The following is a 12,178-nucleotide window of genomic DNA, read 5'->3' as shown; positions in this document are numbered from 1 at the left end:
TATCGATGAAATTAATTGTGTCATTAATAGGATGAACAAAGTCATCAAAAAGGGATTCTAGTTGAGGTAAAGCTCTAACTCAAATTGAGATGAAGTCAAACTGAGTTGAGTCAATTCAAGTGCAACCCTACTTTTTGCCCACTTAGAGCATTTGAAGGACATTCTTCTCTGTATTCTGGCTATCATACAAAGTGACCACTCATGAAGGGAAAAACTGTCAAACGATTCCTCCAAGAACAGTACTCTGAGATGACACAGCGTGAGCTAAAGTTTCCACCAGATACAATGAAAAGTAAGCCCCACCCCATTGATCATTCCCATCAACCAAACTTTGAATCACTAGAGACAAGGCCCAGTCCTAACATATAACACGTACGTAACCCTTAAAACAACCCCTAAAAATATAAAAAATTTCAAAATCCCCTCAACTCCAAAAGGGTAAAAAATGACTACCCTTGTAACATTATCAGGGGATTTGTTCACTTGGCCTTTTCAAAGTGTCCAATCGAAAATCATCGCATTTTAACACTATCGATGATATCCATCTTAGTGGAGGCCTATAACAGGTCTTGACTTTTATTTTAAAAGGATATTTGATGACTTTTCTTTTATCCTCATCAATCTCGTTTCACCCAGATGAAATCCCCTTTACATCTTGACTTGGACCTTAAATCACGCTTTGCCGTCTAGGCCCTATCTAACTTTATACATCGAACACATTAGAGAGCTTTATATTCGGAAGTCCAAATATAAAAAGCATGCTATATGTGACAAAAATGCACAACTTTATATATAGAAACTCATGTATAATACTGTTTAAATGCAGGCTTAGCTTTATAATTGAAATAGAATTCAATAAAGTTCACAAATGCAGCTGGATTCAGCTGGAGTGGGAGTGGGCTCTGATTTTATGGTCATTTCAAAGCCGAATTTAATGGAGTTTTATGTTTATGTCTATGGCTTGTGCGCTGTGTCTGTCTCTCTTGTTTTTGGACCATTTCTATTGCACGTATCTCCATGTGGTGCCTTAATTTACTATTAGGGTTAGATTTTATCGAATCAAGTTTAAGTTAAAAAAATTTTAGTTTAAACTCAATTTAGCTTGAATTTTCTCATCTTACCCGTGTTGTCTTATTGATGAGATGAGCTGATTCTTCTTTTTCTATTAGTTAAGTTCAAATTGACAATTCATCAATGTCAAAGTCAATCTTGAATTCACTGTTTTAGATTTGAGATAATTTCAAATTGAATTTTGTTTACTCTTAATCAGATCATAATTGATTGTGATTCAAGTTATATTATTCCTATTCAAAAATGGCAAGGCACAACACATCACAAATATCGTGTCAAGGCTCGTAAAAATACAAACATTGACAAGTCGTATTGATTGATCAAACCTCAAGGGCCATAACACAATCATGACACACAGATCATGTCTTTGTGAGCTATTTTGTAACTTAATTTATAATATTTATATTTTTGTAAAATTTAAAAATTTTTAATTTCTATATATAGTATCATATCAATCTATAAACCTTCTCGTGAGATATTTGATATAACTTGCTATGTTTACAAACCATGCCAAGGCTAAGTCATGCCCACAAAAAGTGGGCTATACTGATCCACTTGTTCACACGGGCCCACTCCCAGCTCTAGCCTGGATCAAATCAAACTCTAATTTAAATTATTAATTGAATAAAATATGGAAGAAAGCAAGGCTTATTTTTTTACCGAGGGTAAAATGGGAGAAGATAGAAACTGATAAAAATACAGGAAACGGGATCACGTCAAACTAGTTAGAAAAGTCAGTTAAATAGATTGACCGACAGATGACGTGGCACCTCCTCAACAAACTGCGATCAAACTTATGACTCGACGACAGCGAAATTTCGATCATGTTACCAAAATTCAAGGAGACACAGACAAAACCTTCAAGTAGATTTATTTAAATTAATAATTAAATTTCTATTTTTGAAAACAAATAAATTAATAATCAAGTCTGGCAATAAATTCTTATGTACCTCTCTCTTTGTCAAATTCTTATAGAAAAAGGAAGAAGAAGAAGATCAAATAACAGTCCTCTCTGTCGGTTCGTAGGATTTTGACCCGGATCCGACCTCGCCGTACGGCGTCGTCGTTGGACCCGGAAGCCGAATCAGAACACAAACCCAGTTTTGTCTTTTCTCTCTCTCGGCTGGGTGTCGTGAGAGAGGGAGAGTGACACACAGAAAATTCTACGTAATTTGTTTTTAAAATCGTTTCCTTTCATGTTCATCTTTCTGGGATTTCTTGAAATTCCTGTAGACGCATGCATTGTAAATTTATTTTATTTCTTTTAAATTTTTGTTAACTTTTAATGTGGACCCGTTTTGAAGCTTTCTCATTTGTAGCTTTTTATATATATAAATGTGAAAACAGAAGCTTCCGTGTTGATGAACAGAGAGTGGCTGGCCTCTCTTCCTTACTCTTTCCTCTTTTTGACTTCAATTTTGTAACTTTTAGGAGATACGGTTAAAAACTTTTCTGGGTATAAAATAATGAGGGGGGAAAAATAGGTATTATTTGTGATAATGATGTTGTAGGTGAAGATTATTGTAAGTTTGAACCCTAATTTATTTGCTTCTGTATTGATTGTTGCTTGCTTGCAACTGCATATTAGGCTCCTTATTATCATTGATTGGTTGATCTGGACTATATTTTGAGGTGTGTTGTGTACATGACACTTAAAGGATGATGACGCGAAAATGATTTTTGATACCATTTTGAGAAATGAAAAGATGGAGTGTGTTTTCATATTTTTTGCTACAGAGCTCTAATGGGGAATATGATTTTGTCTGCAGGATTTTGTAGTGAAATAGTCAGATGGGCGCTTGTGCTTCAACACCAATGCACGGCATTAAGGTAAGGAGGCGGCGGAGGTACCGGGTCTCCAAATGGCACCGGAAAGTTTCAAACGCTGTTTTTGATGGCACCAAGAAAAAAGGTCGTGATTCAGGACCTTGTGTAGCAGATTTTGCTGTTAGTCAATATGTGCATAAGGATTTCGAAAATGGTTTAACCGCCACTGGCAAAAGATCTGAGCTTCCCAATACAACAATCCATCTAAGGCAGTTGCAATGGTGCCTCAGTAGAGAACTTGATGCAAACGGTATGTACTTTGCAAAGAATGAGTAGCTTACTTTTCCATTGATAATTTGAAGCTTGATTTTAATTTTTTTTTGCATATCGCAATTGATGTTACTGACTTGTAGCTTCTTCAGTAAGCATAAATTCAACCATATAGCTTAATGAAATCTGATTATAATCTTGGTGGTCACAGTAATTTGCCAAGAGGATGCTTGGTTCGACTCAGTTAGTATTCTGGAGTCTGACTCAGACGATGAGTACATTAGTGTGTATGGAGGTAATGAATGTTTCCAAATATATTCATATCGTAAAGATAATATCAGCTTTTCCCCCTTTTCATGAACTTGTTGGAATATTGTTTTGTTAGCACCAAAAAGGCCAACTACTTAACAAATCTGAGTTTTCTCTGGTGTTTTCTGTTTTCATTTTTGCAATAGATGGTTTTCCAATTGTGGGCAATACAATTGGGACCATCTCAGGTGGCCAAATGGTTCAGTATGAAAGTTCTGCATGCATTATGGACGACAAGGGTCAATATGAAGAGTTCCATGAGAGTTATGTAGAAATGGATACAGGCAAAGCAGAAAAATGTTTGAGCAAAGATGAATCAAGCAAGTTTACATGTATTAGTGCCCAAGGTTACGACCTTTCACGCTTGGGGAAGACGGACGAGATTTTCAGCAAGAGGAAGAAAGTCTTAGATCAGTCTTACGGAAGCTTTAAAGGTCTAATAGATAATAGACGTGACTCTGAAGGGAACAACATGAAATCAAGCTTGGCTCGGATGGTTCCTTCTGTAAGTTTCAATGACAAGAATTTTAGTTCAACGGTTTCAGGTCCACAGCCTCAAAGAAAGAAATCAGCAGTTTTCAGGCTTTCATTTAAGAGGAGATCATGTGATGGAGAAGAGACTACTGAATTATGTTAGTATTCAAAATTTTGAAATGCATGTCATTTCAACTCTTCTGAATTTAGGACCCTTGAAAATATTTGGGTATTCTTGGTATGAATCTTCTTTGGTATACATGCAGGTGCTTCAAAAAGATTCGTGTATCGACCCAAAGCTGGATTCATAATTCCACGTTGCACAGATGAGAAGCCAACTCCAGGGTGTTGGTCCGAAATCCCACCATCGACTTTTAAACTCCGTGGCGAGTCATATTTCAAGTATGCAATTGACTTAGTTTCGATGGATTTCAAGGCATATGCAAAAAATAAATTTCTATTTTCTGTTTCTTGATTATGGTAGGGTTATAATTGCCTAATCTACATTGCAGAGATAAGCGAAAGTCTCCAGCCCCAGATCACAGTCCGTACATACCAATAGGTGTTGACCTATTTGTCTGCCCAAGAAAGTTTAACCACATTGCCCAGCATCTTGAGCTTCCAAATGTGAAAGCAGATGGGAAAGTCCCTCCACTTTTGATAGTAAATATTCAGGTACTTATTTGATATGTTTATTCATTAATTGCTTCCTTTTTCCTTTTTTGCATTTCATTTGGCTGATGGTGCTTATCTTATCATAACTCTATTTCTCTCGGCAGTTGCCTACATATCCCGCTGCAATGTTCCTTGGAGATAGCGATGGTGAAGGGATAAGCCTTGTTCTATATTTCAAACTTTCTGAGAATTTTGAGAAAGATATCTCCCTCCAGTATCAAGAGAGCATCAAGGTAACCTCATTTCAAATCAGGACTCAACAAGGTCTTGTCATTTCTTTATATATTGTCTTTGCCAGAAAGAATATGCATAAAGGCATATTTATACACTGCTTTTTGCATGAATACAGTAGCCAAACTCTATTATCCCAAACTTTCGAGAGAATATGATATAGCATTTTACCCTGAATTACCAGATTAGATGTGTGTTTTTCATATATGGACTCATTGTCGAGACAGTTTACAATTTCCGAATAGCAGATGTTTGCATTGAGCATGGAATAGAATCTGCTGCTCCTTGCTTACGGATTTTTTATTTGCTGCAGAAATTGGTGGAGGATGAAATGGAAAGAGTTAAAGGGTTTCCAAAAGACTCCTTTGTTCCTTTCAGAGAAAGATTAAAGATTTTGGCCGGATTGGTTAATCCAGAGGATCTCAACTTGAGCTCCACAGAAAGGAAACTCGTCAATGCTTATAATGAAAAACCGGTCCTTTCTCGCCCTCAGCACAATTTTTACAAGGTAGAAACATTAACTTCTTGTTCTCTAATGCTTCCAAATGCTTAGCCTGTGAGAAAGAGTTGCATATCAAATTTCTTGTTCTTCTGTAGGGTCCAAATTACTTCGAGATTGATCTTGACATTCATCGCTTCAGCTACATTTCAAGAAAGGGACTTGATTCATTTCGAGATCGTTTGAAATCCGGAGTACTTGACATGGGTTTAACTATCCAGGTAACAGATCAGTCTGCGCTGCATTTTCTGTCAATAAGCTTGAGAGTTTCATCGGGATTAATTTTTGACTGACCCTCATTGTTATTAAGCAGGCACACAAGCCAGAGGAGCTGCCGGAGCAAGTCCTGTGCTGTTTGAGACTTAACAAGGTTGAGTTTGTAGATCATGGCCAAATTCCCACTTTAATGACCATTGATGAAGATTGATAAAATGCAGAGAAGAGAATCCCACCAATTCCACGCAATTTAAAGCTTTTGTACATGAGAAAGGGGAAGATTCACCACTTTGTTCCAAATAATTAACCTAGAGTAACTTGAGATGTTCTTTAATTCTTCAGCTAAAGCAGTAAAATGTATGCTTTTATAGCTTTGTATTTATCCAGTGGCTACGAACCAAACCAAAACGAGCTCAAACACCCTTGACATGAGTTTGACCCAAATGAAAAAAGAAGCGGCTCGAGTTTGGTTCAAATTTGTCAAGTTAAAGTTTGGGATAATTCGAGTTTAACTCAGTCCCTAAGTTTTAAATTTAAAGTTTGGTTCGAATTTATGGTTCGAGTGTATGATTTATTAACAAAACAATGTCATTTTATTTAATGATGAATAAAATAATATTGTTTTAACAATTATTTGATATGTCTCTGACTGAATTGCAAGCCAAGCTTAGCTGAGACAGCTTTCAAGATTGAACTAATCTGGTTTGAGTTCTATGTCGAGGGGATTAAGTCGACCTACAATTTTTTTTAATTACCTTTAGGGTATAGTTCTTTTCATATTAGTGAAGATTGAAATTCAACAAAATATTGTTGGTTATGGATATCATGAATATACATGATTACTGATGTTGATGTTGAAAATCGCAGCAATGAAAAAGGCCACAAAATATGCACCAGTTTAAGTGGTAATGATGATGAATATCATAAGATTTAAGTAATTTTGAATGAATTACTAACAAAACAACAGCGTGCCTATAGAATTGCCCATTCTAGCTATAAATAATGTCCGTTCTACTCCTCGTTCTTCTGCCCATTCGACGTTATGCCATGGAGTAGAGATTTTGCTTGGAAAGTCCAATCTTCCATCGGGAACGCCCATTCTGGACTTCATATTTAGATTCAGCAAGTTCCCACAAAATGTTAGCAATCAACTTACAAATGGCTGTAACTTCTATTTTTATTTTTTCTGGAAAAGGAACAAACATACGGTTCTATTTCTTTTAGCTCCAATATTCGCAACAGCCAATGCCAGCAGAAATGAACAAGGGCTAAAGAAAACCAGGCAAGTCAAATTACATTACCAAGAACATCTCTGCCTTTAAATTTGAGAGGTCCTATGCAACAATAGTACTTACGGATTCGATTTTAAAGTTGGTCTAGGCAGCATGACTCATACATTGGTGCAATGCTTCTTCCATATCATTCCTTGCAATGCTTCTTCATGTTGCACCATGTGATTTTGATGGAAGCAGCCACTGAACTGGTCTCGTGACAACTTGAACGGATTTTGAAAGAGAACTTTACACTATGATTTGCTCTTCTTTTAACCGCAGAAGCACTGGTCTTTGGTCATGGTTTCCGAACTCCATGTCTTTGAGTAACGGATGCTTCTGAGTCACTGCCTTCGGCCGTTTTAGTTGTGGTGCATTGTTGGCTGCATTCTGACTGCTATTTCTTGAAGCTGGGACATCGTGATTGTGTTTCCCCTCATATGTAGTTATGACAGCTTTGGGGTCAGTTGGAGCTCTCTCGACATGTTTACGGACATTGCAGCCTGCACTGGTGCATTTGTAATAGCTCCTGTAGATAGATTTTAATGCATCAGAAAAGATCCTTAAATAAATGGATCAAATTGCTTGTGAAAGTACCAAAAGCTTCACTGCTCAAACTCAAAATGGAAAAATAGAAATAAATGAACATGCAAAGCAAGATAAACAACTACATTGGGTAAGCCCGTCAAATTGAAAATGGTAAGTTAAAAGCAAGCTCTCCAAATTCCTTACTGATCCATATTCCAAGAGTGTATTCAGCAAAAAGTTGCCTAGAATCCACAAGCATTAATTTATTTTTGTACCAAAATACAAATGATAGATATGTAGGCAAAAATACCACCTTGGATAAGGATTCCCTTTGACCACTTTCTGCCCGTACTTGCGCCACCTGTATCCATCATCTAAAAGATCAACTTCGCTTCTTGTTTGCACAATGATCTTTGGTTCTGTGACTGTCTTATGTGACACCATTACATCTGGCTCGCCAGCAATGTTCCTGGTCCCCAAGGCACAGAAAACTCAAAATTTGGAAGAATGAAGGAAAACTCGGTATCATTCATTAAGAAACCAGTTTAAAACTTACCTTCTCTTAGGATTTGGCTCATCATCATCCCCTTCCTTTCTATTATCTGCATCACCTAGTTCCTCGCTGTCACTTGACTCTGGAATCTGTATGGGAGCTGCATGACTAGATTCCTGGTTATTTCCTGGAACCGAATGAGAAGGTGCTATTTGACCTTGCAAAACAACTTCAGGCTTAGCCTGAGAATTTATCTTTTCATTTACATCACAGCCATCTTTTGCACGTCTATTCAGTTGAGGCTTTTCATGGTTGTGCTCATTTTTGTAGATGATCTGAGTTATTGCACCCTCAGAAGAACGCTCTACTTTCTTTTTAACTGGGCAATTCAAGTGCGTGCATTTATAGTAGCTTCTAGGGAATTCACTGCCCTTAATCGGCTTCTGCCCATATTTACGCCAGTTGTAGCCATCATCTGCAGGTTTATCCACAGCAAGAGAAGGATTCAGGTGCCTTCCATCAGACTGAGAGACCTCTGATGTATCCATCACAGAACTTTGAGGGTCTGAGTTAGCAGGTTGCATCGGCTTTTGTGAAGCTTCATCTAGAGTTAACAATGGATGATGTGCCAATGACTCTGCAGAAGCAGATACTTGTGCAGGTTGATATTCAGCTTGCAAGTGCATATTTGATTGGGCTAGTACAGCTTGAGCCGTAACCTGTGCCAACGCCTGCTGATGGGACATTCCAAAGGGACTCTGCATGGATTTTAAGGTGCATATGTGAAAGTATGATACAAACACAATATATTGATGTCTACTGGTGTCAACACTAGAAAGAAAATATAGCCCAATAGCATCGTTTTCCGCACCATCGCAGTAGCACAATCCAAGTTTAGGTAAGCAGGGAAACAAGATCTACACAATTTTTTAATTTTTTTCCTTGTGCAGAACATCTTTCCCACCTGTCCCTAAGAACAAACACAAACTAAACTGCATTTCCACTCCTCCCTCAAAGTTGGCATGAAGGAGATCGATCCCTAAAGTTCTTTCTCCGTTGCAAAATCTACCTATCCTCTCAGGGACAATAAAAACTACACAGTTCTCAACAGAAATTTCAAGGTTTCCAAATGGTAAAGCAAGTTTAATGACAAGCAGCATTTAGTCTCATATAATATTATTTTACATATCTCACCAAATTCACCAGAACCAAAATCTTCAATGTTTCATGCTAAATAGTAAGTTTTCATGGAGACTCACCATGAAAATACATCCTGCATGAGATTTTGTATGCAGAAACATACCAATACGAATTTTTTTTTTAAACGTCCAGGAAATACACAGCTGAAGGACTTAAAACACTAAGACAAACTGGCATAAGGAGGGTTGACTTCCTTCCAATTCCAAAACAACCTAACCGTCGAATTATAATACCCAAATCCAAAAAGAAAAAAAACCACACACACATTTCCCAATCTCATTTCACCCTAGAGAAAAAGATACACAAACTGTCTCATAAATCTCCACTTCAATTCTAATAGAAGTAACCAAAGCAAGCATCATTTTATCACAGCAACAACCAATCCTCAAACCCCAATCAGAAACACACTAAATGGCAAAAACAAACTTAACCATAAAAATCAACACTAAACCTTATTCTCAATTACAAAATTCACAAGCACCCAACTCATAAATATCTTAACTTCAAGCTCAACCTGATAACACATTCAAAACAAGCGTAATTTCATCACAACTACAACAATACTGAAACACACCAAAAGGCAGAAACAAACTTAACATTTTAAAGCCAACACAAAACTACTTCTCAATTTCACAATTTACAATCACCCAAATCATAAAAATCTCAACTTTCATGCTCAACCCCATGAAGTAATCAAAACAAGCATCATTAAAACACACACCAAATAGCAAAAACAAACTTAACCCATTAAAACAAACACAAAACTCATGGAAATTACCTGAGGTGGAAAGAACCCAGGTGAATTAAGCAACCCGGAAGGGCTTAACCCAGGAGGAACACTGAAAAAAGGAGAATTAGTAGCCACTACCAAACTCCTCGGCCTACTATCTTTAAAACTAAAACTACCCCTTTCATCCCCATGCTTAACATCTTCATTTCTACCATTATCAACCAGAAGGCTCGGTGTTGGAGTTGGAGTTTGTCTAGCCAATGGTGAAGCCATGGCCCCTGCAAGAAGCTGAGAGAAAGATTGGTAATTTAAGTCCTCAGAGAAGAAACTTGAGACCAAAGTCATGGGTCCAGGGCTGAACCCGGTAACTCCATACAAGCTCTCCATAGACGGCCGAGGTGGAAGTGTGATTGTAGGCTTCTTCTTCCTCGATTCTTCTTCTTTCCCAGTTGCCATTTGTGGACAAAAATCCGAACTTGAAGGTTGGACTTGAAGACTCCTTGTTTGTGAAAGTAGTTTGAAGAAGTTAAAGGGAAGTTTGGGATCAGATTTGGGTTTGGATTAGTTTTTAGTTTTTATCTGTGTGGGTTGTGGAGGATAGTTTCATTAAGTTCATGCTCATCTTGAAAAACTCTCTCAGTGGAAAGCAAAAGTCCATGGGGCAATAACTGAAAGTGACTTGCTTAATTTTTGTTCTTATCTATTATTTATTACAATAACTAATAAATAAATATAAAGAATAATTAATTTCATATCATTACATTTAAATTGAGTTGAAACTGAATCCGAAAATAGGTGTTCTATTTGAATTAAGTTGATTGGTAATATTATTAAAAAAATTATTAAAAAATAAATAATATTATTAAAAAATTCGACAAAAGTGATATATGATGAAAGCTTGTTTTTAAGACATTTTTCCTCCTCCTAATAAAGTCATCTATCAGCATCTCATGATGTTTAGGGTGAATATATTTCAGTTCTTTGATGGGATTGAAGTCTTGTCTTAATAGACTTTAAATTTTAATTTCAAGGGGAAACAAACAAATTTATTTAGACTGAAAAAAAAAAAAAAAACAGTAATACTTAGTTCCCCAATTACTTGTGAAAGTATTATTTTGTATATAAATTAGTATTTATTATTAATATTTATTAAAATTAATAAATAATATTAAATATATTCAAAACTAATTAATCAAACTGATTTAATATTATTTTGAATCTAAACAAAATTTTTGTTTAATGAAACTCATAAATCAAAATTTAATTAATTTAAAAATTAATTGATTTTAAACTAAATAAAAAATATCAATTAACTTAATCGAATTTTTAAATAATTGATTTTGATCAGAGCTTCAAATATTCACCCTCTTTATTGTTTCTTAATTATATTTTTTGAAAATTAGTTCAACACTTTTATTATTTTTTCAAATTGATTTGATTCATTTAATTGGTTTTCAAAATAAATAAATCGTAAATCCAATCAAAATATCGAGTTTTTATATTATTGAAATGATATCTAAATCAATTTTTCATGAAACCTAATTTTTTTGTTCAGTTTTTTATTTGAATATCAGTTCAATTCGTTCAACAGAATCTTTTGAACAGCTCTGCATAGGATTTTGATAGGCTATGACCAAGAATGCAAGTTGGAAGCAAGATGAACAAAGACACTTAAATTAAGTTTGTGGGCAGATTCAGAGAATTAAATGGTGAAATGGACTGTGGCAGAGTGTTTCAATTCTGTTCATGAACCTCGCTCACTTGCTATTGAGCCTATGTTTGTACCTTCAACATTTTCACTACCTATTGTACCCTAGAACCCCATTTCACATTTAAGGGTGTGTCCACTCCTGCATGGTTGCATTGCAACCGCTATTTAGAGCATAGATGTCCATCGTGAGACTTAACTCGATTCGAAACTGAGTCTATTTGTATGGTGACAAATTTATTATCGTTAAATTTATCTTCTATTGAATTATTACAGTTTATGATACATGTAAAATTTTAATTATATCATTTTCATCATATTGTCGTTATATTGTCAACTGATTGGTCAGATTGGTCAAAAGTCAAAACCCAAACCAGCCTTTAATCTGATCGGAAAAACATCGGATAGAGGTGCTTGTAACTTGATGCTTACCTGAAGAACTTGTGGTGCTGGTTGAGGGAACAAATTGTTGATGCATTTAGTATCAATAGACGTGGTTTCAATCAACTTGTGTGGAGTCATTGTCAACATGAGAGCCGCAGGCCAACTGGCCATCTTCACCAACTTTGAGATATTTATTATTCAGCAAGTTGGGGAGTTAAAGACAATGTTTTGCATTGTCAATGACAACGTTATACTGCTATTTGATCTTCTCCCTCATCATCGAGAAATGCATCTCAACAATTTTTTTTCTTCTTCTGCAGCGATTCTTTTCCTTCTATTAGAGTTTTGCATT

At 36.0% G+C, this 12,178-nt stretch overlaps 2 protein-coding genes across 3 annotated transcripts; one reads left to right on the top strand and one right to left on the bottom strand.

Moving 5' to 3' along the window:
• The first annotated feature begins 2,012 nt into the window (after positions 1–2,012).
• Positions 2,013–6,142, top strand: LOC123206899. Of its 2 annotated transcripts, none has more exons than XM_044624173.1 (10): positions 2,013–2,238; positions 2,841–3,148; positions 3,320–3,403; positions 3,564–4,049; positions 4,158–4,293; positions 4,404–4,566; positions 4,671–4,799; positions 5,111–5,305; positions 5,395–5,517; positions 5,610–6,142. In XM_044624173.1, the coding sequence occupies exons 2-10, from the start codon at positions 2,863–2,865 to the stop codon at positions 5,721–5,723; spliced, it is 1,716 nt and encodes a 571-aa protein (XP_044480108.1). In that variant the 5' UTR covers positions 2,013–2,238; positions 2,841–2,862; the 3' UTR covers positions 5,724–6,142. The 2 variants fall into 2 exon arrangements, with proteins under 2 accessions (XP_044480108.1, XP_044480109.1); XM_044624174.1 differs by lacking the exon at positions 2,013–2,238 and adding an exon at positions 2,388–2,594.
• Positions 6,143–6,671: 529 nt separating this feature from the next.
• Positions 6,672–10,366, bottom strand: LOC123206915 (probable WRKY transcription factor 3). The gene is made up of 4 exons (XM_044624199.1): positions 9,783–10,366; positions 7,868–8,562; positions 7,625–7,780; positions 6,672–7,312 (listed from the first exon to the last, which is right to left on the bottom strand). Exons 1-4 carry the CDS (start codon positions 10,188–10,190, stop codon positions 7,033–7,035), a joined length of 1,539 nt encoding a protein of 512 aa, XP_044480134.1. The 5' UTR covers positions 10,191–10,366; the 3' UTR covers positions 6,672–7,032.
• Positions 10,367–12,178: the final 1,812 nt, after the last annotated feature.

The sequence above is a fragment of the Mangifera indica genome, unplaced genomic scaffold (genome assembly GCF_011075055.1).
Source record: "Mangifera indica cultivar Alphonso unplaced genomic scaffold, CATAS_Mindica_2.1 Un_0053, whole genome shotgun sequence".
In the NCBI taxonomy this organism is placed as follows: Eukaryota; Viridiplantae; Streptophyta; class Magnoliopsida; order Sapindales; family Anacardiaceae; genus Mangifera; species Mangifera indica.
Note: the sequence above shows the minus strand (reverse complement) of the source record. Positions and strands in the feature narration are given on the sequence as shown.

Coding starts and splice junctions, on each gene's coding strand:
- LOC123206915 (XM_044624199.1), bottom strand. CDS start 10,190: ATGGCAACTGGGAAAGAAGAAGAATCGAGGAAGAAGAAGCCTACAATC. Junction 8,563..9,782: donor CTGGGTTCTTTCCACCTCAG/GTAATTTCCATG, acceptor AAATCCATGCAG/AGTCCCTTTGGAATGTCCCA. Junction 7,313..7,624: donor AAAGGGAATCCTTATCCAAG/GTGGTATTTTTG, acceptor ATCTATCTACAG/GAGCTATTACAAATGCACCA.
- LOC123206899 (XM_044624173.1), top strand. CDS start 2,863: ATGGGCGCTTGTGCTTCAACACCAATGCACGGCATTAAGGTAAGGAGG. Junction 4,567..4,670: donor TTTTGATAGTAAATATTCAG/GTACTTATTTGA, acceptor TTCTCTCGGCAG/TTGCCTACATATCCCGCTGC. Junction 5,518..5,609: donor ACATGGGTTTAACTATCCAG/GTAACAGATCAG, acceptor GTTATTAAGCAG/GCACACAAGCCAGAGGAGCT.